Consider the following 26,837-nt stretch of genomic DNA (forward strand, 5'->3'; position numbering starts at 1 on the left):
AGTTGCTGTAAAAGAATATTGAAGTATGGGGTGAATAAATAATGAGATGAGAGAGATGATCAATGGATGCATGTATAAATGATGGGTGTGAGGAGGATGATGCCCTCTGTAAGGATTTATAGATACATCTTTGGAATGGATTGGGAATGAGCATAGCCGAAATGTGATTGCCCCGAGGAAGGCTGAGAGTTAGCTGGCCGAAACTATGATTCGTACTCGACATTACTGGGCTCCCAGAGGAGAGTAAAGACTGGTGTCTGCATGTGGTTGAGACACTGAAAATGACCCTGCACCACGACTGATGCTGTCCTGCCTCGGTTACTTTACATGGATAGTGTGTGAACAGTCGCTGGGTCTTCAGTTTTTAGAATTTATTGGATGCACTTATAAAAATAAATTAGGATGAAATATAAATTAAAGTGCTTATTTTTTATAGATACAATAAACATATATGTTTGGGAGACAAGGTTGTTTAGGTGAATTTTTTGCAGCAAATATGCTAGTATCAGTTTAATTGTAACTATAAATGAGTGTTTATATCTACATTTCCAGTAGACCAACCCTGATTTCTTGGATAAAGTTTTGCTTCACCAACCCTGTGATTTCCAGCTCATGCGGGAGACACATGGGCGATATTTACAATAAAACGTGGGAGCGCGGGGTTACTCCAAAATTGGTAACATCACGCTCTGAATTTTTTTAATGCAGTGGTGTGCCGTAGTTACAAAACTACAGTGTACCCCTGCGTTTCCCCTAGTGCTTTCGCTAAAAAAGCTGCTTAGCCCCAGCGCGGGCACCCCTGCGTTTTGTTGCAAGGGTGCCTGCACTGCAGAGGTGATCGTTTTTGTGCAGGAAGAGATACCTTTCTGCCCATAAACAATCTGTAAAGGCGATGCGCTGTTTCGATGTGTGCTGCAGAATGCAAGAAAGAGCAAAATACCAGGAGAAGTTAATAATTTCTCCTTGTATCACCAACCTAAGACCAGGCTTTACTGGGTCTTTGATTTTGGCGCTGGCCCAGCCTTGTAAATCTGGGGCAGCGTCAAAAAGCAAAGGGTGTTGAGGCAAAACGCCCACTGCAACACCCATTGCACGCCCCTTTGCCGCAAGAGACTTTTGCCGTAAGGGGCTTAACGTCACCTTGTAAATATGGGGTAGAGAGCGGCGCCACCGGAGCATCAGTAAAAGTGACACTGCGGTGGTGTTAGGGGCTTATAAATATCCCCCTTGGGTTCCTACCTTCCCATTATCTCTCAGCCTAAATCCTTTTTCATTCACTTGGAATCAGGGAGAGAAACACAAGGGAAAGGGGAAGCGGACGAGATACACAGCTGCCGAGGAAGCCTCCTCAGGTCATGATTCTTGCATCTCAATGACTTTGGAGCTCAGCTCCCCTGGACGGGAGGGTCTTTTCTACTCTGCAATGAGAGAACTTGGGAGATGTGAAGTTATATAGAAAGCATTTGTTTTTTCAGCTCAGTAGATATTTATACCTTTCAGACCTTTCAGTATCTTTGTTTTCTAAGAGGTTCTCACTACTACCTAAAAATACCAATAAGTACTTTCCAATTTTTTTGACTTTCAATGTTACTTCACACCAGGAGTATCCTTCAATGTTCTTTGTGTTTCTTCGCTCTTCGAATTGGCACCAACCCTTGATCCAGAATGAAAATTATAATTGTGCATTGGAAATTCAAAGGTCTGTATTTTTTTTATTATTACATGAAAAACAAATTGTGTAAATGTTTTTCAAATATCCCTATTTTTTTAGCAGCTGTAACTCTATTGTGCAAAATATCATTTATGAGTTTTAAATAGGAGATGCCCATATTTCACTATTGATATAAACAAAAGTCCTGCCAAGTACCACGCATCAGGCGTTAGACTAATGCACTTTAGTGTGGTTCTCTGCATCACAGCACTGAAATGCATTGTCACACATAACGCACAACTCCTCAGCTGTCAAGACAAGCCGTTTCTAGCGATGCCTAAATAAAACTGTGGAGCGGCAGCTGGCAGCGCACGCCAAGGTGTGTGCGCGCTGCTCCCGCACTATCTTGGGGCTTGCTCTGCTGGCAACTGCAGTGCTTAGTGCTACAATGATGGTCCGCGAGGCGCTGCGGGGACCGGGCTTCACGTCCTGCTGCTGGAGTTTAGTTAACTTGTGGGACGCTTCAGGTGCGGGGCTACTTTGTGGCAAATTATCATGGCGGCCACCGTAGCCTCCGTTGCTGAAAGAGGGACTGGTTAGACAGACTAGAATGACCGCGATTCATAGCTGCCAAGGTTTCAGATTCCTATGAGTGACATTTTCATAATTTCAGTGTAATTATGAGTGACATTTAAACGACTATGGGGCATATTCTCAAGACCTATCGCCAAGTTATCAGCACTTTATTGCATCCAAAGTTGCGATAAATTAACGCCTCATTCACAAGCTGATGCAAACAGCCGATATCACCAGTTTTCCGGCGATAGCATCCTCAAAAAACATTGCCACAGATGACCCCGGAAACTATCGCTAATGAGATGCAGAGAAGGCATTGCCGATCAAAAAGCCGCAACAACACCACACTTCAACATTCTCAACGACCAGCCAGATCAGCGATAAGATGACAAACCAGGCGATAAGGCGTGTTAGAAGCAGGAAATTAACACCTGCTCTGTCCTGGTGAAAAGTCGGATGACAACCGGCACCAGAAAAGGGAGCCCAGCCCAGAGCCACCTGAAGAACAACAGATGACATGGAGCCACTGATCATGCAGCTTCGAGCCCCAACAGGGCCACAACACCCACCACCACCACACCCAGGACAGCCACCCCCCTGTCCCCCCTCCCCCCGGACCACCACAGAGGCAGCGCAGACCAAGACAGCGGACCTTCAGAAAATGCACCAACCTCACGGAGAATGTCATTGCCCACTACAGGCTCAAAAGGACAACCATCCTACGCATCCGGACCACCAGAAAATGCACCAACCTCACGGAGAATGTCATTGCCCACTACAGGCTCAAAAGGACAACCATCCTACGCATCCGGACCACCATTGCCCACAGGCTGATGGTTCCAACACAGCGGACGACCAACATCACTCCGCAGACAGAGGTGCTGGTTGTGCTGCATGTGTTGGCCTCTGGGACCTTCCAACCAACAACCGCCAGAGTCGGAGGAGTCTCACAGCCAGCCCTATCAAAATTCATCACAATTGTCTTGGATGCCATCATCAGCTTGGTACCCCAGTACCTATACTCCCCCCACACTGCGCAGGAACAGCTGGAGACTAAGCAAGGCGTCTACGCCATAGCTGGCTTCCTGCAAGTGTTAGGGGGCAATTGACTGCACACATGTCCTACTTGTGCCCCCTGGTGACACTGCACACAATGACCTCAACAGAAAGCACACGCATTCCATCAATGTGCAGGCAACAGTGGACCACCTGGGAACCGCCACCAACGTCGTCGCCAACTACCCAGGCAGTGTGCATGATTCCTACATCTACCGACAGTCCATCATTACCAGCACTAACAGGATGGCACCCAGGGAAATGCACTGCTCGGTGGCAAGTACCAAATAAACACACCACACCCCCAACTCCACAATCATGCAACTCACAATTCTGGGAATGCACACTTCACAGACTCACATTCAACATGCCAAACAACATGCCCACCCGCCAGACACAAAATCATTACTTACTGTGGCAACCTGGGCTAGCCATGTACATGAGCCATCAACGACATGGCACCTCAGCCACACAATAGCGGAATGTGGGGAGAGGTGGGAACCATGCATGTGCGAAGTAGGCAAGTGACCCATGAATGAGAAGGTACACAATGCCAAGTGTGGCGGAGATGTGCTGGACCGACTGCAGTATGCAGACCACAAACATATATATGTCCACATGCACTGCTGGTGTATGGAGTGTAGTGGACAGTGGACGCAACCATGACACCACAGCCAGTGGGGAAGATCCCAGAAATGTAGCTTGTGACTTCCCCCCCTGTAAGCGTGAGCAGGGGGAGACGGCCTGACGTACGACAGGGCAGCGTAGGGGTGTGAATAAAAAGCACGTAGCTCTGGTTGTGGTTCTCTTCCGGAATGCCCAACATCTCTGCCAGGGCGGCGCCTTCCAACCTGCTACAAGGCCAATGCCGTCACCGTGAGCAGTGTTGCCTACGATCCTGTCCGCCTTCTGCACCCCTGCCCGCATTTCCCCCAACCCATCTTGCCCGCACCTGCGCACCCAGGCCTCACTGCCCACCTTGTAGGTTTCAAAATAATCATAGGGCTAGGCCCCTTATGTTACGCTATTTAGATTAGCCTTATATAGCTAAATATAATAATGGTAAGCATCTATACTTACAACCCACTGAGCTATAATAATGAAGATGATGTTTTACAGTATAGGTTAGTCTTGGACGGGTGGCAGCCATTTTGTATGCTGGCCGCCATTTTAGATTTTGGTTACATATAAGCACGCGGTGAGCTTCAAACTGCGAACGAGGTAGGCCCAGATAGCTGTGCCATGACACTTGTTGTTCACCTAATAAGTATAAGCCCAGTTTTGTTTCTGTATGAGCAAGGGGCGCTGCCTCGCTAATGAATAGGCCCTTTCTGTGTCTGTAAGCAATGTGCTGTTCACAGTACATCTCCTACGTGGGGAGGAGTAGGGATGCAGCTGGCTGACCTTGGCCAGATAATACAGTGTGCCTGTCTCGGGCTGGTGATGTACGGCCCTCTGCCTCCCTAGAATACGCATCCCCAAATCTGTAACTTTCTGTTGTAGGCGTGTTCTAGAGGTTCATGACGTGTTTCATGAATTATACTATGCTGCGCATGATTATTGATTCAGTCCAGTAGCAAGCATCGCGTGCGGCTTGTTGTATTTGGGCTCCTCTGCAGAGTATTGATAATAAACTGCTTGTTTGCATTCGCTACTGGCAGACCGACTCTTCAATAATAAAGGTAAGGCCGAGAGGTGGTTTGGTAACCCTATTTGGGTCACTTCATTCAACCTGCCGACACCGGCGTGTGTCAAGGAGGGCCCACCACGTGCCGGTGCAAGCCCCAAGCCCGAGAGCTTAGCAGCCTCCTCAGACCATCACGGCCTCTGCGACACAGGCCCGCAGTACTCCTTTCTCGTTGACATACTCCACCGGCCCACACGGGCTGGCTCACACTCACCCCACACACATCCAGCACAGACGTCACTGTGCATGTGACCCTGCCAATAAAGGGGCCGGGCACATGTGCCCGTAGCCAGTTCCACAAACTATCTGCGTGTGTCCGTGTGGTCATGATGTATGCATGAGGACCCCGGGGCCTACAACATTACATTGTGCTGTGTACAGCGGACGCAACCATGTCACCGCTGGCAGCGGGTAAGACCTTGGACAGGTAGCTTTGTCGTCAGCCACTCAATGCGTAAGAGGAGTGGACTGGGCCGTCGTACGGAGGTCCAGCGTGGGTGTGTGAATGATGATTCCGGGGCTCTGGGCGTGGTACATTGCAGGACATGTGCACATGCATGTGTATCTGTCACGGTGTGGGTCTCCTTTGTGGGGTGTAGGTTGTCCCTGATGGGACTTGAACACCCACGTATGTGATCTACTTCGGCTTCCATGAGCTCTGACCCCACCCGCACCTGTTCGGCCACCTCCTTTTGGCATTCTGACAACTGGCATTGGAATGCGATGTGTGCCTAGGTGAAGTGTTGGGAGCCAGCCGTGGTGGTGAGGGCTTCCTGCTGTGTGGCTGGGGTCTCCTCTGTGTAACTTGGCTGCCCTGCTCCTGCGGGTGGGTTGCCTGAGATGTCCATGAGCTGTTGTAGGGCGTCGGTGTCGAAGGTGTGGTGGTCTTCTCCAGCATCACTGATGAGTTGTCTGGTCTGCTCTGCTGGAGGTGTTGTTTGTGTTGACATATATGTTTGCTCATTGTTCTAGGTTACAGGCAGGCTGTATGACAATGTACATTGTGACTGTTATGGAGGTGCTGTATATCTGATGTGGGACAGTGGACATTTGGTCTACATGACGGATGTGAGGTTGTACACGTGCATTTCCATCTCACATTTTCCTGCTATGTTGGATGGGATTGGCCTGTTTCTGCGCATGCGCGGACCCAGTTGAGTCCTCTGTTCTGCAGTGTTGGTGTTGCACTTTGTGCCACATTGTCGTCGGATGTGCTGTTGTTGCTATGTGTGTGTCCTGCAGTGTGCCACGGGGATCAGGGACATGATCCAGGGTCATTGTGGGTGTGCAGTGTGCTACACATCGTTGTGCATGTGTGCCATTGTACCCATCTCCCCTCGTCCCCCCAGGCCCTGGTCGTTGCTCACCCTGTTGATGTTGTGTCAGTTCCTATTGAGCTGTGTCCGGACTCCCAACTCCTTGCACCGTCTCCACACTGATGACTGGCATCCGTTTTCTACAGCTCCTCCTGTGGCGCAGGACTCCCACCTCCTGTCGCGGTTGCTGCCTTCCTGTGGGCAGCGGGTTTGTGCTTGGTTTGGCTTTTCACATCATGCCAGCGCCTCTTGTCCTCCCCCATAGACCTCCTCGACACTCCGACTGCATTCATGTTGGTCTAATTGTCTGTCAGTTGATGGTAGTGTTCTGTCACCTCCATGACACTGATCTGGTTTTCCTGCGGACTGCACCCCGTCTGCCTCTTCCTCTCCTCCTTGGCCTTCCCCGACCACGAGGTTCCTTGCTGGTGGTCTGTCGGGCTTGAGGGGTTCGCGTTGGCCTCTGCACTCTGTCCGGGTGCATCCATGGTGCTACGCAGTTTCTTTTTTCCTCCCTTTTTTTTGTTGCTTTTATAGTGCATTTTCCCACATGACTCTTGGGAATTGCAGGCCTTTGGCTGTTTTTCGCAGTTTTTTGTATCGCGATTGGCCTAATCGTAGCCTTTTTTGCATTTGTGTTTCGCTTTTTTGCGGCATTGCTTTGACTTTATCGTGGACATTTGACGTGTTATCGTGAGCCTATCGCATGAGAATACCACGTGACCACAGTGTTATTTTCCTGCGATGGACTGCGATATGCAAAGTTGCGTTAAGCTAATGTTGCAATGATTATCACACGTTCTTGAGAATATCCCCCTATGAGTGACACTTTCTGGCGAGCAAAATCAAGCACTGAAGACGAGGGAAACCTATAAATATCCGGCATTACACCCATTTGCGCATCGAGGTTGTCTGAATCATACTGTGTGGGCTACTCCAGGCCATTCATGAAAGGGTGGGGCCATCTAGGGAATGATGTCACAGTAGATGTCAATATCCAAGCAGACGTCATCAGTGACCCTGGTGGTGCAGGATAAGCCTGTTGCTCTCTCTTCAGAGGAGGCCCCCTTAAGAGGGGTCCCTCTCCCAGCGGGCAGCAGCTCGAGGAAAGCGATTAGGAGGCGGGAGTTTGTGTTCTTGCGTTTATCTGGCTGCACAGGTGGTTTGTTTGACACTTGTATCGAGTTTATTTGAATTATTATCAAGTTATATGCGAGCATCAGAGAATGTGGTTGGAATCCTTGGAATATATTGAACTTGTGTCAAATCAAGTCATGTTTCTCTGAGGCATCAGAGGGGTTCTTTCACGTGGAAGGTTTCCCAATTTTATATTAAAATAAAGACTGCTGCATAATTCGATTACAACTCCTAAAATATTACTTTTTCCATGAATAACATTTCTCATTTAATTGTGAAATTGCAAAGGCGACACTCCCTTTGACGGTTGTGCTGGGACAATGCTAGGCATGCATTTGCTGTGATGGCTTTGTTTGTGCTGTGGGATTGTGCGCCAAAGACGTTTGTTAAAGCCCTGCGGCTGCAACAAGAGGGGGTTTGCAGGTGCGGATTATTGGTGTCTGGGACTTTTCATCATCGGAATGACACAAAGAAAGTTGCAAAAGCAAGAATGAAGCAAGAAGAGAAAAACATGAAAACAATTGCAAAGAGAGAAAGAAGTGCAGTAAAGTAACATGCAAGAGATAAAGAGACATGAACTGTAGGGTGATGAAAAAAGAGGTATGAGGTGGAACCAAGACTAAAAAACTCTTGGGGCTTATTTACAAGCCCCTTGCGCCACTTTTGCGTCACTTTTCCCACGTTAAAACTGACACAAAAGTGGCAGAAGGGGCTTGTAAATCTGCCCCTAAGGGTTTTCTGCAACTGCAGCATTTGGCAGCGCCGGAGAAGAGGCTTCAGGAAAATGTGTTTACAAACTAAGCAGCGCCTCCTGTGCTCTTTATAATTTTTATTTTATTTATTTTATTTTGACGGTTCTGTATAGCGCGAACAAGACCCTTGCGGGTATCAGAGCGCTTTGCAGAGCAAATATAGGAAAAAGACATACATATAAATACAATGAATTATGTGAATACAGTACTGGTAACAGTTAGAGATTAGCACATACCTACAGGAGCGTATAGGACGTGTTCAAGTGAATTTGGACATGAGAATCGATTTCACTTCCTTTTTAAAAAGGCCGTAGATGGATTGAGTCTCGTTTCTGGGGGTAAGGCGTTCCATAACCTGGGGGCCATTCCTGAGAAGGTACGATTGTAAGTTTTCTTCTTGGAGAAACGTTGTGGTTTAAGTAGAAGGTTGTTAGAGCTCCTGGTAGACCTGTTACCACCTGGTAGTACTATTTATCCGCCTGGTACCTCGGGGTTTTGTGGTGTAGTGCCTTATGTGTCATACAGGCGGTTTTTAACTGGATTCTGGCCTCAAAAGGTAGCCAGTTGAGGGCATGAAGATCAGGGGAAATGTGGCAGCTTCTTTAGGTGCCTGTAACGAGTCTGGCGGCTGTATTGATTGAGGCTCTGAGAGGAGCGGTCGTTGATTGGGAAAGACCTCAAAGAGCGACACTCCCATAGTCAACTCTGGGAATTGCTAGAGTTTGAACTGCCTGTTTGAAGTCATTTGCGGGTATGAAGGGTTTCAATTTTCTCAGTGTGTTAATCTGAAAATGCGCTCCTTTGGTTGCAGCGCTGATGGGCTTCTGCATGTTTAGCTTATTATCCAGGGTTATTGCTAGAGATTTTGCGGAATCAATGATGAGAGGTTGACCGTCGAGTGCAGTTAGGTGCTTCATCCACTCACGGATGATAGTCGTTCCGTTGGGGGGAGCGATTAAGAGGAATCCTGTTTTTAGTGTGTTTAGTTTTAAATGGTTCTTAGCGAGCCAGGTCTGTGTTTCTTGGAGCGTTGAGTTAAGGGACTTGATGTCTTCAAGAGATTGCACCTTAATGTAGAGCTGTGTGTCGTCGGCGTGCATGTGATATTGGATATTTGCGAAGTTGAGAAGCTCAGTGAGAGGTTCCATAAACGGATTGAAGAGTGTCGGGGAGAGGGAGGAACCCTGGGGTACTCCCAAAGTGACTGGGGTGGGGTGAGATAAGGATTGGTTGATCTTGAATCTTTGTGTTCTGTTTTGGAGGAAGGGAGTGAACCAGTTTAACACCGTCCAGAGTTTCAGGAGGTCTAGTAGGTTGTCGTGTTTGACTGTATCGAAGGCTGAGGATAGATCCAGCAGGATTAGCAGACGCTCTGTTTCGATCCAGTATTTGTAATACGTCATCTATTATATGGGGCATGGCTGATTCGGTGCTGTGCCCTGATCCAAAGCCTGATTGGAATTGGTCGATCAGGTGAAGTGATCTATGTGGTTACTAAGCGGCACGTGGACACATTTTTCGAGTAGTTTGGCCAGGGTGGGGATGTTGGATATTGGGCGATAGTTATTCAGGTCTGATGGGTCGGCTGATACTTTCTTAAGGATGGGAGTTACCTGACCAGCTTTGGGGATGTCAGGGATGGTTCCTGGCAGGAGAGAGGTATTTATGATCCTAGTCCATTATAAGGATTAAACGATAATTGTTCGCAGTGGGAGGAAGGCGGTTCCATCCCGGCTGCTTAATCCCTGGTAGTTTCAGCAGAGCTGGAATAAAACACCGGCTGCCTTCAGTCCACGCCCCATCCTTGCCTCCCTCCTTTCGCTCTCTCGCTTCTATCTTTTTCATCTTCTTCCCCTCTCGTCTCCTTATAGATGTTTACATCTGGTCTTTTTAGGGTCACAAGTCCACTTTCTCTTTTTTGCCTGTTTCTTTTCACCGCCTCCACTTCTCTCTCGTTCCTGCCTCTTCCCTCCCCCTCCTTTCTTTTGCCTTTCTCTCCTCTTTCCATACCTTTCTTTCTGTCCACTCTCTCTTTGTTATCCCAGTGTCTCTCTCCTCCATCTCTCTGCCACGGCCCCCCATTCAGTGCCGGATGACGCTTGTCAGAAGCCTGAGCCCTAAAGTCCTCGGGGTCACGTGCTGCACCCCAGCTTTAATGAACCCCTGAAAAAAGGAACATAGACGACGCATCAGCGGGCACATTCCCACTCCACTGGCCAGGCAGCGGTGTCCATCCCTGTGGTCCTAAGGGGCTTAACAAAGGCCCCGGAGTGCTGGGGTGAGGGGGGTAAGCTCCAGGTGGCCCTTCAGCACAGTAACCTTGCCTGAGAGCTGCCGAGTGAGTTGGGAGGTGGGGGCCATGTACTTTGCAGCCCCCCCCCCCCCCACCCCCAGGTTTCCTTACACCACTGCCCGAGATCGAAGTCACCTGGGGGCTTCACATGACGTCATCGGGTCATTAGATATGGCTGGAGTTGTACTCAATGGCACAGCGCTCTGAGGTCTCACTCCTTCCACTGGACACAGCCTCCGTGCTGCCGCACAGGGCGCTTGACCACGGCCACTACAGCGCCCAGCTGTTGGAGGAGGCACGGCCAAGCATGGCTGCCACCACAGGCATCTCTGGGACAGGCTGGGAGCTGCAGCTTCACTCTCCCAGGCCTCCGTGCTGCTGCAGGGGCCCCAGGTCAGGGCTGCTGCACAGGGCGCTTGGCCCAAGGCCGGGGCTGCTGGTCGGACATGGGTCCGTCAGAGTTTCCCCATGTCCAGTGGGTCAGCCCAGCCCCCGCCCCATCCTCACAGTGCCTTAAAGTGCCGAGCCCCGGAGGCGCCAACAGATCGGTTTGGAGAGGCGACTGAGGTGGTTGCAGGTTTGCCCGTGTGTCCTCTCCCGTGACAGCCGACGCCCCTCTGAGGACGCACAGGAGACCTGGACACATAAAGACGCCCAGGAGCACCAGGGCAGAGAGCAGGCACGGAGAGACACCCAGGAGCACAAGAGCAGAGTCCAGGCACGGAGAGACGCCCCGAAGCACAAGGGCAGAGTGCAGGCACGGAGAGACGCCTAGGAGCACAAGGGCAGAGTGCAGGCACGGAGAGACGCCCAGGAGCACAAGGGCAGAGTCCAGGCTCGGAGAGACGCTCAACAGCACAAGGGCAGAGTGCAGGCACGGAGAGACGCCCAGGAGCACAAGGGCAGAGTCCAGGCACGGAGAGACGCCTAGGAGCACAAGGGCAGAGTCCAGGCACGGAGAGACGCCTAGGAGCACAAGGGCAGAGTCCAGGCACGGAGAGACGCTCAACAGCACAAGGGCAGAGTCCAGGCACGGAGAGACGCCCAGGAGCACAAGGGCAGAGAGCAGGCACGGAGAGACGCCCAGGAGCACAAGGGCAGAGAGCAGGCAGCTGGGCATGAGGTGAGACAACTGCAGAGTCCAGGCACGGAGAGACGCCCAGGAGCACAAGGGCAGAGTGCAGGCACGGAGAGACGCCCAGGAGCACAAGGGCAGAGAGCAGGCAGCCGGGCATGAGGTGAGACAACGGCAGAGTCCAGGCAGGAGGTGAGACAGTCGCAGAGTCCAGGCACGGAGAGACGCTCAGCAGCACAAGGGCAGAGAGCAGGCACGGAGAGACGCCTAGGAGCACAAGGGCAGAGTCCAGGCACGGAGAGACGCCCAGGAGCACAAGGGCAGAGAGCAGGCAGCCGGGCATGAGGTGAGACAACTGCAGAGTCCAGGCACGGAGAGACGCCCAAGAGCACAAGGGCAGAGAGCAGGCAGGAGAGATGCCCAGGAGCACAAGGGCAGAGAGCAGGCAGCCGGGCATGAGGTGAGACAACGGCAGAGTCCAGGCAGGAGGTGAGACAGTCGCAGAGTCCAGGCACGGAGAGACGCTCAGCAGCACAAGGGCAGAGAGCAGGCAGAAGAGACGCCCAGAGCACAAGGGCATAGGGCCAATATCGGCAACAGTCCCCATCCCTCCCACAGCAATATCTTTTTTTATTTTTTTATTTTATTTATTAGCATTTTACAGGACTTACCGCGTCCAGAACAGTTGACAACATACAGACTGTAGGAGTACCGCATTCTTCATTCAGTACTCCAATACACAGCGACACCCGACAATATGATCAATTACAATTTGCCATGGGATGCGCGTGCGTAGATAGTCACCCAGATACTTGCGATAGTCTCCAGGCTCAGGTCCAGTGGCCGCTCCTCCTCATACGTTTGCAGAGCAGCCCCACAGCGGCCGCGCCTTGAAGCCAGTGTTTGGTGGCCGGGGCACTCTCACTGCCCCAACATAAAGAATCCTGCGTTTGGCTAAAAGTAAGGCTATGACACACACTTACGCTTAGTAGCGCGAACCCCCTGAATGAGACCCAACAGACAGGTACGGATCGAGCATTCAATATGGACGCCCACCATCCCCCCAACATCTCCACCACTTGTACCCAGTATACATTGACTGGCCCGCAATACCATGCCAGGTGCACACATTTGGCCTCCCCCTCACCACATCTCCGGCATCGGGCATCCATGCGTAAACCATATTTACAAAGTCTGGAGGGGGTGTGATAGGTTTGATGTAAGTATTTATAATGTAAAATGCGTAGAGTGGCATTTGGTGTGAGCCTGCTCGCTAGAGCGCAGCACTGTGGCCGTTCCCCCTCCGTGAGAGGGACAGCTGTTTATCAATCCACCTTGTTAGTGCCTTATGCGTGTTGCCATCTATGTCCTCCTGTAATTTAGTGTATAGTTTCGATACCATATGCGTGCGCCGTGTGTCGGTGAGCAGCAATTGTAGCGTTTTTAATTGCGGCGGTTCAGCGGGGTAAGTTGGATATGGCCTCTTGATGGCCCCTTGCAACCTTGAATACGTGAATTTAAAAAGTAATGTCTAATTACTAATATATGTGGGGTCTTTAGGCCATCATTGTACAACTCCCCCAACTTATCAATACCCACTTGCTTAAGTAGTCTGGTTCCTACATCTTCCCGAGTGACTGATAGTTCCGGATGGTGATGCAGAGGCATCGCGGGTGCCTATAGTGGCAGCTTACCTGCCAGCCTGCCCCTCTTTCGCCATGCTGCGTCAGTGGCATCTATTGTATCAATGTCTCGGGATGCAGTGGGGGCCGCTTATGGGGCAAAAGAGCTGTCAGTGGTGTTGGATGCGATCCCCCTCTTCCACTGCCACGTGCGTTAGGGAGGGGACGCTGTGATGCCAATAGTGCGCATACTGCGCTTGCGCACATAAGTAACAAAGAAGGAAACCCGGGACCCTGAACCCCCTCTGGAGTAGGGTAGAGTAAGGGAGCGGAGCTCAATCCGCGCCTGTTTCCCTGCCCAGATCAGTCGTGTTACCATGGCATTCAATCTTGTAAATGCCGTGGCCGGTGGCGTGATAGGAATGTTATTAAAAAGGTACCGCAGTTTGGGCAGTACAACCCTCTTACAATGGCCAGTCTATCCGCCAGTGTCAGGGGGAGCTGTATCCAGCGGCTTATTTTATCCTCCAGTGTATCTAGTACTCTCCCGTAATTTGTGCGAATCACAACTTCTGGTTCTCGGTGGTACCAGACGCCGAGGTATTTGACAGGGTCTGTCTGCCACTCAAGTGGGAACTCTGTAGGATGTGGCTGCGTGGTGTCAGTTAGGGGGATAATGATAGATTTGGTCCAGTTAATTTGGAGCCCAGAGTGACGGCCACATTTGATATCCTCTCTCAGCAAAGGGGCCAGATACACATCAGGGTCTCGCACATCTAGCACCGTGTCATCTGCATATAAAGAGATATGTAACGGCCTTTGCGGGAATTGAAGCGCTGAGCAATGATGACCCTGCCGTATTTTGCACGCCACCGGTTCAAGTGCTATTGCAAAAAGCAATGGGGACAACGGGCACCCCTGCCTGGTGCCGCGTGCAATTGGTACGGCATCCGACACATACTTGTTAACCCTAATTCGCGCTGTGGGCGCTGTGTATAGTATTTGAATCCACCGTAGGTATATTGGTGGAAACTCCATTCGCCGCAACGCGGTGTGAAGATACGGCCATTCCAGTGAATCAAATGCTTTTGCTGCGTCCAGGACTGCAGCAGCTTTCGCGGTCGGCGTCAGGTAGTGGGACAACGCAAATAACGTTCTGGTGTTATGGGGTGTTGACCTGCTTGGTATAAAGCCGGACTGATCCGGGAGCACAATATTGGGCATTAGGGGTTGTAGACGCTTTGCAAGAAGTTTGGCTAGTATTTTAGTATCCACGTTTATTAAGGACAAAGGCCTAAAAGAAAAACATTTTTCCAGATCTTTGTTCGGTTTCAAGAGGGCAATAATCATGACTTCCCTTAATGAGGGCGGTAATAAATGTTTGCCATGAGCGTCTCAGTACATTGCTACAAGGTGGGGTGCCAGCTGGTCTACAAATGCCTTTTAAAATTCGGAGGTAAAGCCGCCCGGGCCTGGCGCTTTGCCGTTGGGGAGGGACCTCATTACTTCAGTTACTTCCTCTACTGTTAGCGGCAGGGACAGATATTCTCTCTGCGTGTCCGAAAGCCATGCAATCGCCACATCCTCCATATAGGCCATAATTTCGGAGGGTGGAGCAGTATTTTGCGATGCATATAGCTCACTATATGTACCCATGAACGCTCGTAGTATATTCTGTGGATCGTATTGGAGCTCGTATTTATTATCTGTAACGGCCAAGCCCGTTTTTGGTGTGTGGCCCGAACAAATTTTGTTCGCTAATACTCGTCCTGGTCTTCCCCCTTCACCGTAGGAGCGTGCAATATGGCGTTTCGCTAAATACTTAAGTTCATCATCCGCAAATGATTGATATTCCGTCATAACAGTTCTACTTTCACCCAATGTCCTTGCACTATGCGAGCATGCATATTCCCGTTCCAGCTCTTCTAGCATGGCCTCACGCTTGCTAAGTTGCTCGCGTATATCTTTTAATATTCCCGCACTGGTGCTAATACATATGCCTCTTATAGTGGCCTTAAAGGCCTCCCACAGTAAACTAGGGTCTTCAGTGGATGGCTGATTTAACGTGAAATAGTCCGTGATAGCCTAGCTAATTGTTTCAGTGTTACAGAATCCAGCAAAGCCTTTGCGTTGAATTTCCATATATACGGTGGGGGTGTGTAGTGTGGAATGTCTAAAGTCAGTAGTACAGGATTGTGATCGGAGAGGGTTTTAGGCAGATGACGGATATGTCGTGTCCAGGATGCTAGCACCTCTGTGCCTAGCCAGTAATCAATGCGGGACCAGCCGTTATGTATTACTGAGGTATGAGTAGCCTCCCTACCCCAAGGGTTCCGGGTTCTCCAGAGATCAATCAAGTGCGCGTCAGACATAAGCTCCTGCGCCATTTCCACCGCTCGTCTGTGTGGCTCGTTTGAGCCGTCCGATCTGTCCAATTCGTCATTTAAAGCTAGATTTAAGTCTCCACCCCAAAGCAACAACATTTCGGGCAGCTCATTAATTTTCCACCAGATTAATTATAAAAATTCAGGGTCATCCACATTTGGACCATAGGTGTTTATCAAAGCCAGCCGCTGCCCCCTGATATGTCCTGTTATAATGACATATCGGCCTAGTTCATCTATGATAGTGCTATCTATAGCAAACTGTGTACCTTTCCTTACCAAAATCATTACACCCCTAAAGTATGTAGAGTATGCCGAGCTGTGAACTGTTTCTGCCCATTTCTTCCCAATACTACTCTTGTGTGCTGGGGGGAGATGAGTCGCCTGGAGAAGGGCAATGTCCACACGAAGCCTGTCAGAGTAAGCGAACATCTGGCGTATCTTTTTGGGGTTGTGAAGACCCCTAACATTCCAGGTCACCATGTTTATGTGTGTAGGTTGCAATCTACCTATACCCGACACTAGGAGCTACCGTATAAAATATAGGGGCATATTTACAAGCTGGCGATAAAAAATTATCGCCGCTTTCGCGGCCGTTTTCGGCCGAGAAGCGGCGATAATTTTATTTCCTAATTAGCAAGGCCACGCTGACGCGTGAAACCTTGCTTTAGCGCCGGAATTCTTAACGCCCAGCTTTGCATTTCTAATGAGATGCAAAGTGGGCGTTCCTGATCTAACATGACAGGAGAAATGTCGCTAAGCGACATTTCTCCTATCATCAAGCCCCACGCTATGAAGCATAGCGTCAGGAAAAGTAGCTGTTGGACCCGGCCTCGTGGCGTGGTCCTGACTTCCCGGGGATTGGGCCCGTTCCCCGCCCTAGCCTCCACGAGCTACCCGTGCGGGCCGCACGAGGTCACCTACGCCTCGAGGCTCCGCCATTTTGTCACCTGCCACGTGACCCTGCACACCAGCCCTCATGACTCCGCTCAACCCGGCCTCAGCCCCAGCAAGGCCCAGACATTGAGGCACCAAGAACTGGCCAGGGGGTGTCACGTGAACACCTCATCGCCCTGGCGGAGGGCGGTATCGATGGGACCCCCAACCGTCCCCACACACCGAGGTGCGATCGGCCTCCAGCTCTCCTGGGCCGGGCGCCTCTCCTGCTGGGCGTCTGGCCACCTCAACCCGGCCTCTCCGCCCCCCCCGGGCGCAAGGGTCCGGACATCAAAGGGCTCCAGACATATATCTGGGGCGACCCCGCCACAGACCGGCAGTTGTATCCCGGAGTCGAGAGCCCTGCTGATCGAATCGCAGCCGACCCTACGGAGAAGAACTCTTGCTTGAACTACCACGAGCCCTGCAGACTGCGTCGCGGCTCCTTCTTGTTGAAACCTTGAAGCCCCCCGGAACATCGGGGCCCTGCTGACGCTGTCGCGGCCCAACCTCGCTGAAACCTCCCTCGGAGACCTGCTGACGACGTCGCGGCTCGAGCTGAGCAGAAACCATCTTGAGAGCCCTGCTGACCTGATCGCGGCTCTCCACGAACTGAACGCCAGAGCCCTGCTGACGCCGTCGCGGCTCGACCCCTCCGAGATCCGGAGGTCCTCCAGCTTGAGGATAAGAACTGGGCCCCAGGTACCCTCGTACCGAGCTCCTGCCAAAGACTGTCCCGCTACCCCTTCCCTTCTAAAGAGACACTGAGACTTTTGTGGATCCCTTGATCCCTTTCGTGTAAATATTGATCCCGTAACCTTTAAGTGCTGATAAAGAATTGCTCGTCTTGAGACAACCTCCTTGAGTCCTGTGTGGTGGTGTTACTGTGCTAGTACATGATAGGAGAAGGATCTCCCAGGAGGCTTCTCTACAGCGCTCGGCTACTTCATACAGTGTGGGGGCCCCCCCCTGAGTGGTCTCGCCGACTCCTCGGGGTCCGCCTTCCAACATTTGGTGGCCAGCGACGGGATCCGAGCCGAACGCAGTACGTACCAGCCAGTAACCCACTAGCTACCCATCCAGACAAACAGAAGTCATGAGCAACCAGGAAAATAACGCGACCACGGAGTTCCAGCCCGAACGGTTGGAGGAATATACGCACAAGGAATTGAAACAGTTCTGCAAGGACAAAGGCATTGCAACCACCGGCCTAGGTACCAAAGAGGAGATGCAGAAAGCCCTGAGGACCTGGCTGGAGGCCGAGGCAGGCCACTCCCAGGAAGAAGGTCCCCTGCCCCTGACTGAGGCCACATCAACCGCACTGACTCCGGCAACCGGAGGAAGAAAGAGCCTAGAAACCGGCCTCTCCGAAGAAGAGATACGAGAGCGGGAGAAGGTCCGGAACCACGAACTAGAGCTCGCACGACTGCGGCTGGACGGCGAACTCCAGCTGGCGGAAAAAAAACTGGCCCTAGAGCAGCTACGGCTACAAGAGGAGATAGAAGAGAAGAGACGGCACCGAGAGTTGGAGGAAAAAAGACTGACCCTTGAGCACGAGCGAAGTCTCAAAGAGCTCGAAATCAAGGCAAAGAACGGGGGGACCTACACCCCCCGTAATAGAGACACCCTACCGCCTGCCGAGGCCAAGGTACATATCCCGAAAGAGGTCGTCAAGGAGTACTATAAGAATGACGACATCCAACAATGGTTCAAGGCATACGAGGTGGCCATGACCTCTCATCGGGTGCCCCGAAAGGACTGGGGCGCCGGCCTGTGGGGTCGGTTCCTGAGTGAAGGTCGAGACTAGGCCTGGGCAAAAATTTCGTTCCGTTCGCGGAAATTGCGATAATTTGACATTTTTGCGTTCCGCGGAGAGCGCGAAAATGTCAAAAATTCCGGTTTCCGCAGCTTGGCGATAATTTGTTTCTTGCTCGCGCTGTAAAATGATACATTCTCGCGCGCGCGCGATCACCTTACCTGAATCCCTGCGTTCGCCGACAAGTTTTCTTGATCCGGTCGCGTTCTCCATGAGATGTTGTATTGTTTTTAGCCATTTGCGCTGTCTCGCGACAGTTCGCGCCCGCAGTGACGTCATGCGTCGCGCGATCACGTCTTTCTTCTCGCGATCATGCACCGCGAGAACAACTCAAAACAAGATGGCCGCGCCCGCAAGCAGCCACATGGGTAAGTTGGCGACCCGCAACCATGCAGAAAATCGCGCGAACATGCCGGAAAAAAACTTCCGCATCTTCGCGATATTTCTGCTTGTTTGCGATAATTTTAAACATTCTCGCGATAATTTGCGAAGGTTAATTCCGCAAATTCCGCCCACCCCTAGTCGAGACACACTGCTCCAGCTGCCGGAGGAGGTGATGACCTCCTACGACCACATGAAGGAGGCCCTGCTCACCCGCTACGGGCTAACCGCGGAAATGTACCGCCAGCGGTTCAGAGACTGCAAAAAGATCCCGGGTACTACCTGGGTGGAATATGTGGACTTTTTCAGCCGGGCCCTAGAAGGATGGATCAAGGGTAGCAAAGTCACCACCTACGGGCAGCTGGTCGACCTCATTGTCTGGGAACATCTCTCCAACAATTGCTTCGTGGAGCTAAGGCAACACCTCCTCGACAATCATATCAGGAAATTTCCCTCACGACCTCTATTAATGAAAGTACAATTTAATTGTAATAGGGAAACAAAAGGGCCTAAAAGGTAGTGATACACCACGCGAAAATTTACATTTTTTTACTTTTTTATTTTTTATCATTTAGCCATTTTATATTTTTCTTGAGAAAATTCAATATATTTCTTTTTCTTATCACAAAAACATAATTTAAACTTTTGATTTTCACTGACTAAATGCATTACAGTGAATCTACATCATATTAATTAACAACAGACAGTAGTCCCTGGGACAACCTAATGTAGATCACAAAGGATCTGTATCATCACACAATCACATCTACACACATACCACATCGTTCCACATTCATACACATTTCATAAAAACATAGAAAAAAGAGGCATGATTTTTTTATCGTCTATTGAACATTGGAGGTACAAGATACATAATAACCTCCTGTGACTAACAAAACAACTGCAAAAGCAGGATAGTAATGTCAGGTCAATGGTCGACGCGTTTCGATGGCGTAGGTGCCACCTTCATCAGGACCACAGATGTATTCAGAAACGATAAAGCCCAGGGAATACCTGAAACAACATATACATAAAAATACATTTTTAATTAGTGGCCCAAAATTCCCTATGAATTGCCGAAGGAAGATATCCTCACAGGTTAGGTGATCACTAGATGCGAAATAAAAAAATAATTTTTTACAAACAAGAGAAAAAAGAATATATACAACAAAGAGAGAGGGAGGGTCTTATTCGGGTGAAGTAACTATCAAAACTACACTGTTGAACACTCCACTTTTGAAGCCCATGCGTTAAGACTACGTGAAGGTAGCAGTTTATTCAAGGACATGTCTCCAAATAAGAACAACTCATCTCAGAACAGAATACAATACCACCACCAATAGGAACGTGAAACACCACGTGCACCACCAGCATGACAGTCCTCTGTGCAATACCTAAACCCCACTGCTACAGAGGAAAACAGGGGAACAGGAAGCTTACTTGTTTGTGAAAGATATCCTGTTAAAGATGCATCGTCATATACTCGATAGTAAGAATTCATAAAGAGTCTGTCAAGAAAGTACAGAGACCTAGTGATGAAATTCTCTGCATCGTAACAAGCCGAAATTTAATGATAGGAGGGTAAGAATGGTCCAATACCTGATTTAACAATTATTTTCGCTATCCATCCTCATAACTCGGCAATTATTAGTAGGGGTGGGCGGAATTTGCGTAATCGCGTTACGCAAATCTCCGCGAAACGGTAAAAAATCTCCGCGAACATGCAGAAATTCCGCGAGCACGCGGAATTGCTTGTTCGCGATACTTTTTGCCTGTTCGCGATCGCTGTTTGCGTGCTCGGGGTGAAATATCTCGCGAACATGCATATTGAGAACGCGAACAAGCAAAAAATTTCGCGAAGTCGCGGAACGCAGATTTTTGGGCAATTTCGCGTTCTCCGCGGAACGCGAAATTACCCAAATTCCGCAAATTCCGCGAACGGAACGAAATTTACCGCCCAGGCCTAATTATTAGCAAGGTCACAGTCTCCATGAGTATGTATCCAGATTTGATTCTCTGAGAGGCCAGGAGAACCAAATGCAATATCACTTTTCTAATGGCACTAAAAGGTGGCAAACAAAATCAAAATTAGAGAATCTACTATTCCGTTAGTGTAACACGACCTCTAGGGCAGTCTCTGCAGAGTTTGTGATTCCTAGAGAAACATCACTAGCGTATTTAACAATTGGGAATATAACAGATAGTATTCCTTTAAAAGGATGTCTACATTTTAGTAACATTGCCACCATATACTGTTTCTGTCTGTACGGGTATATTGATATAAACAGATATGTACATATCCACCGGAGTGAAAGAATTAACTGTTTTCCAATCGTAAATTAGATGGCTATTACTTTTATGCTCCTCTAAGAAACGGTACTCTAGAGAAGGCGGTATTTATTCCAAAGATATTATCTAGGAATTAAAGGCTAACCTTTTAGTCAAAGGTTTGAACCGGGAGTCGTATTCATGACCAGTTATTCAACAAAAGTTCTATATTGCAAAGGTTTCGTCCGCTATCCCGTCACATCTAGCAACACCTAAACATTGGAGAAAATTAGAGGCGATGTAACCGATTATATACCAGATCGGGTTTAAAAAGAAAAATGAAGAGATGTAATAAGTACTACCACCTCTTCGTAAGCAGTATAAGCGCCAAAAAGGCTTACCTCTTTTATTAAAAATCCTTTCACCATAGAATAGTTCTCGACCCAAAAGCCGTATAGGTAAACCAGAAATAGCGGTGCGGCAATACGCCCTCAAATCGTAAGTCCCAATCAGATATGTTCGGAACTATGTTGTGAGACTTTCACCCGGAGACACGTCACATCTACAAAAGTCCCAACATAAAAAAGATTTATTAGAAGGACCTAAGTTACTTAATGCCAAATTATATTTACTAAAAAAAATGCGAGGAGATGTAGCGAAACGAGCACCTCTTCGTAGGTAATTTATATGTCTAACGGCTTACCTTTTCTTTAGAGTCCCTTCACCGTCAGATAATTCTCAGCCCAATGGCCTTACGGGTAGACCAGCAATAGCGGTGCGGCAGTACGCGATGACGTCGTAGACTTCAAACTAATATGTTCGTTGCTGGCCAATCAAAACGACGCAGCAAATGGGTAGGCGGAGTATGATTAGAAAATCGAGCGAGAGAAAGAGGACTACCTTACATAGTTTGTCAGCACCATTTTGGAACGGGTGTTATGCGACCAATCATTGACGCTTATCCCAACACAACTTTATTGTACCATACTGGTTGACAAAAGACATATTAGTATTTTTAAATTAAATACGAATCAATTTGATACATATTGCACATACGATTTGTACGAGGCATGCATACGGTGTATGATACCAATGCAGGACGAATATATACTTTGCAATGTGACGAAAAAAAGAAGAAACGAGTTAAGAGGAACTCGCATAGTGCACAATTGTTTCAATAATTACTCTCAAGAGGGAGAGTTATTCTTGAGAGGCACTCATGATAAAAGAAGGTCAGACAGTGTTGCAACATAGCAAAATCAACGTGCAACACTGTAGAAGCTACTGAGAAATAAATATCTCGTAAAGAGTATCTCTCAAAAGGGTCATTACTGATTTAAGAATTAGAGTCATAAGAGAGTAGCGAAAGAACTTATTTACGCTACCCAAATAATTACACTGGGACAGGAATTGGTGGAGTGTAGAATAGTCTATGATACTTATCATTGCCATAATATCACTACCATACTTGGCAAGATACAAATTCTCCCAGTATAATATGCAAAGCCTATCAGAGTTGACTGGACATCGTCAGAAGAAAATGTACCGATGTGCCAAGTAATACGTACGCCTCGGATATGGTGGCAACCTCACCAGGACTGAGTCACATGCCATTGTATATCCAGGTTCAAACCTTTTTTAACCTGGGTGGAATATGTGGACTTTTTCAGCCGGGCCCTAGAAGGATGGATCAAGGGTAGCAAAGTCACAACCTACGGGCAGCTGGTCGACCTCATTGTCTGGGAACATCTCTCCAACAATTGCTTCGTGGAGCTAAGGCAACACCTCCTCGACAGCAAGATGACCGACCCACGAAAACTCGCCGTCGAGGCCGATCGATGGGTCAACACCCGAGTCCCCCGGAACTCGATGGAGTACCAGAGGAACCCCACCGGACCCCCCCGCCAACGCGGTGGAAGGGGAGGGCCGAACAGGAACCATGACCCCCCCGCCAGGGCCCCCAGGAGCCCACCTCGAGGGCCACCGCAGCAACCCCTCTCCCCGAGCCTAGCCCGAAGGGGGGCGACCCCGGCCAAAAGCGGACAACGGCCCCCAGTAACATGCTACGGCTGCCAACAAACCGGACACTATGCCAGCGACCCGGTCTGCCCCCTGAACCGAAGAAGCGGGGCCGGCGGGCCCCCGCTCCGACAGCTGGCGGCCGCCGCCGTGGGGGAAGGAGAAGAAGAAGAAGAAACCCTCGACCGAGGAACCACCAAATGGGAGCCGGCAGCCATGTCCCTGGTCTGCCTGGGCAGCCGAGAAATGGTGCCCGCACCCCCATCCCAAGCAACACCCAGAAGTACAGGCAGCAGGTCACCGTCAATGGACAACGGGCCAAAGCCCTTTGTGACACCGGCGCCAGCGTCACCGCTGTCCGCTGCCACCTGGTGACCCCCGAACAGATCCTACCCAATGTGCTGTGCCCCGTCCGGACGGCCGACAACAGCGAAAGCCTGTGCCAGATGGCCCTGGTCCCCTTCGAGTGGGGAGGGGTGACAGACCTGCTAAAGGTGACTGTCCGCGACGACGCACCAGTAGACTGCCTCCTGGGAAACGACCTGGAGAGTTCCCCCTGGGCCCAAGTGGAGCGACGAGAGCACCTCCGAATGCTGGGACTATCCGAATGGCCCTGCGTCATCACCCGGTCCATGACCGCCCGGGCCCCCCGCTCGTCCTCGGCCCCCGGGGCCGCCCAGCCCGAGGGGCTCGCACCACCCCCCGCCTGCAGCGAGGGGGAGGCGGACACCGACCCTGGACCTATTGAATCCTCCCCCGAGGAGATTGCTTCCCTGGGCGCCCTACCAGAACTTGCACAATGGCGCCACGAAGGGAGCCCCACCCGTGAGCAGTTCCAGCAAGAACAGCAGTCCTGTCCCTCTCTCGAAGGGGTCCGACAACAAGCGTCCGCACAAGCCAACGGGGACCAGACCGGCACCCACTGGGTCTACTGGGCCGAGGGCCTGTTGTACAGTGAGCAAAAAGTGGCAGAACTCGGGGCCAGCTGCGTGTTGGTGGTCCCCCTCCGCTTCCGGGAGTTCCTTCTCAACCTGGCACATGACGTGCCCCTCGCCGGACACTTAGGGCAAGACAAAACTTACAGCCGTCTGGTGACCCACTTCTACTGGCCCCGGATGTGGAGAGACGTGGACAACCACTGCCGGTCCTGCCAGACCTGCCAAGCCAGCGGGAAGACGGGGGGTCGGGTCAAGGCCCCCCTCCAGCCCTTTCCAGCCGTCAGCATCCCGTTCGAACGGGTCGGAATCGACATCGTGGGGCCCCTGGACCCCCAGACCGCCCTGGGCCACCGCTTCATCCTGGTCCTCGTGGACCACGCCACCAGGTACCCGGAGGCGGTCCCGCTAAGAACTGTAACGGCCCCCGTGGTAGGCCGGGCCTTGATGGGGATCTTCTCCCGAGTGGGATTTCCCCGCGAAGTGGTGAGCGACAGGGGCACGAACTTCATCTCCAAGTACATGCGGTCCCTGTGGCAGCAGTGCGGGGTCACGTACAAATTCACAACCCCCTATCACCCTCAGGGGAACGGATTGGTCGAGCGGTTCAACAGAACCTTAAAGGGAATGATCCAGGGCCTGGAAGAGCCCCTAAGGCGGAGATGGGATGTCCTGCTGCCGTGCCTCCTGTTTGCCTATCGGGAGGTCCCGCAGAAGTCCCTGGGGTTCAGCCCGTTTGAACTATTGTACGGACATCCGGTCCGCGGACCGCTCAGCCTGGTCAAGGAGGGCTGGGAGACGAAGCTCCAAGGCGCCCCTCCTGACGTCTACCGATACCTCCTGACCCTACGAAACCAGACCCGCAAGTTCCGAGCCATGGCCGAAGCCAACCTCGAGGCCAGCCAGGAGGACATGAAGCGGTGGTACGATCGGAACTCCTCTACCATCGAGTTCGAGCCAGGCCAGAGAGTCTGGGTCATCACCCCGGTTGAGCCCTGCGCCCTCCAGGACAAGTGGACCGGGCCCTTCAAGGTGGTGGAGAAGAAAAGCCCCGTCACCTACCTAGTCGACCTGGAGTCCCCCCGGAACCCCCTCCGGGTTCTACATGCTAACAGGCTCAAACCCCACTTTGCCCGGACCGAACTGAGCCTGCTACTGGCGACCGACGAGGGGGGCGAGGACGACTCCGAGCCCCTACCCGACCTCTTGCAGTCCAACGTCCACGACGGATCCATCAAAGGTGTCCAACTCGCCTCTTCCCTGACCCCGGAACAGCGTAACGACTGTCAACAACTGCTGCAGGACTACGCAGCCCTCTTCTCCCTCACCCCGGGGGTGACCCACTGGTGCGTCCACGACGTCGACACCGGGGAGAGCCCCCCCGTGCGACACCGAGCCTACAGGGTACCCGACCGAGTGCGGGCATGCATCCAGGCCGAAGTAGCGAAGATGCTGGCCCTGGGGGTCATCGAACCCTCCGACAGCCCGTGGGCCAGCCCTGTCGTCCTGGTACCAAAGGCCGCAGCCCCCGGCCACCCCCCGGAGTTACGATTCTGTGTAGACTACCGAGCCCTGAATGCTGTGACCAAGACGGACGCCCATCCTATACCCCGGGCCGACGAACTCATCGACCGCTTGGGGGCCGCCCGCTACCTGAGCACGCTGGACCTCACCGCCGGGTACTGGCAGATCCAGCTCACCCCCGGCGCCCGAGAAAGATCCGCCTTTTCTACCCCTGATGGGCATTGCCACTTTCGGGTGATGCCCTTCGGCATGAAGAACGCCCCGGCCACTTTTCAGAGACTTGTAAACAAGGTTTTGGCCGGGCTCGAGGCCTTCAGCGCGGCCTACTTGGATGACATTGCCGTGTACAGCAACCACTGGGCTGAGCACCTCATTCACCTCAAAGCCGTCCTGGCCGCCCTCCAGCGGGCCGGGCTCACGATCAAGGCCAGCAAATGCCAGATCGGCCAAGGATCAGTGACCTACCTGGGCCATCAAGTGGGAAGCGGTCAGGTGGCCCCTCTCCAGCCAAAAATTGATGCCATCCAGGCATGGGAACCCCCCACTACCCAGACCGCTGTGCGGGCCTTCCTGGGCCTCACTGGATACTACCGGCGGTTCATCCGGGACTATGGGAGCATTGTTGGGCCTCTCACAGAGCTCACCTCGAAGAAACAACCCAAGAAGGTGCACTGGACTCCTCGCTGCCAGTCAGCTTTCGAAACTCTCAAGGCAGCGATGTGCACTGCCCCTGTACTCCAGGCCCCTGACTACAGTAAGGAGTTCATCGTGCAGACAGACGCCTCCGAATATGGGATCGGGGCCGTCCTGTCTCAGGTTGATGAGAAGGGACTCGACCGCCCGGTGGCCTTCATCAGCCGACGGCTGCTGCCCCGGGAGCAACGATGGAGCACCATCGAGCGCGAGGCCTTCGCCGTAGTGTGTGCCCTTAGGAAGCTCCGGCCCTTTCTCTTCGGTACCCACTTTCGGGTCCAGACCGACCACCGGCCCTTGCGGTGGTTAAGGCAAATGAGAGGCGAGAATCCCAAGCTGCTGCGGTGGTCCATTGCCCTGCAAGGGATGGACTTTTCAGTTGAACACCGACCCGGCAATGACCACGCCAACGCGGACGGCCTGTCCCGTTTCTTCCGCCTTGACGAGGAGAATCCCCAAGGAGATGGGTGACTCTCTCCGCCTTCGGCTGGGGGGGACGCCTGTTGGACCCGGCCTCGTGGCGTGGTCCTGACTTCCCGGGGATTGGGCCCGTTCCCCGCCCTAGCCTCCACGAGCTACCCGTGCGGGCCGCACGAGGTCACCTACGCCTCGAGGCTCCGCCATTTTGTCACCTGCCACGTGACCCTGCACACCAGCCCTCATGACTCCGCTCAACCCGGCCTCGGCCCCAGCAAGGCCCAGACATTGAGGCACCA

At 51.5% G+C, this 26,837-nt stretch overlaps 1 protein-coding gene across 2 annotated transcripts in view; it reads left to right on the forward strand.

Annotated features, from left to right (window-relative positions):
• Positions 1-11,010: 11,010 nt before the first annotated feature.
• Positions 11,011-26,837, forward strand: part of LOC146822570 (NXPE family member 2-like) — a 587,680-nt gene continuing 571,853 nt past the window's right edge. The window contains exon 1 of one of the 2 annotated variants that reach the window (XM_085613679.1): positions 11,011-11,591. In XM_085613679.1, the coding sequence (XP_085469805.1) occupies positions 11,587-11,591 (5 nt within the window). In that variant the 5' untranslated portion in view covers positions 11,011-11,586. Of the gene's footprint in view, positions 11,890-26,837 lie in introns of both variants that reach the window. The other variant, XM_085613678.1, reaches the window with a different exon arrangement.

This window comes from Triturus cristatus, chromosome 6 (assembly GCF_964204655.1).
Source record: "Triturus cristatus chromosome 6, aTriCri1.1, whole genome shotgun sequence".
Taxonomy (NCBI): Eukaryota; Metazoa; Chordata; class Amphibia; order Caudata; family Salamandridae; genus Triturus; species Triturus cristatus.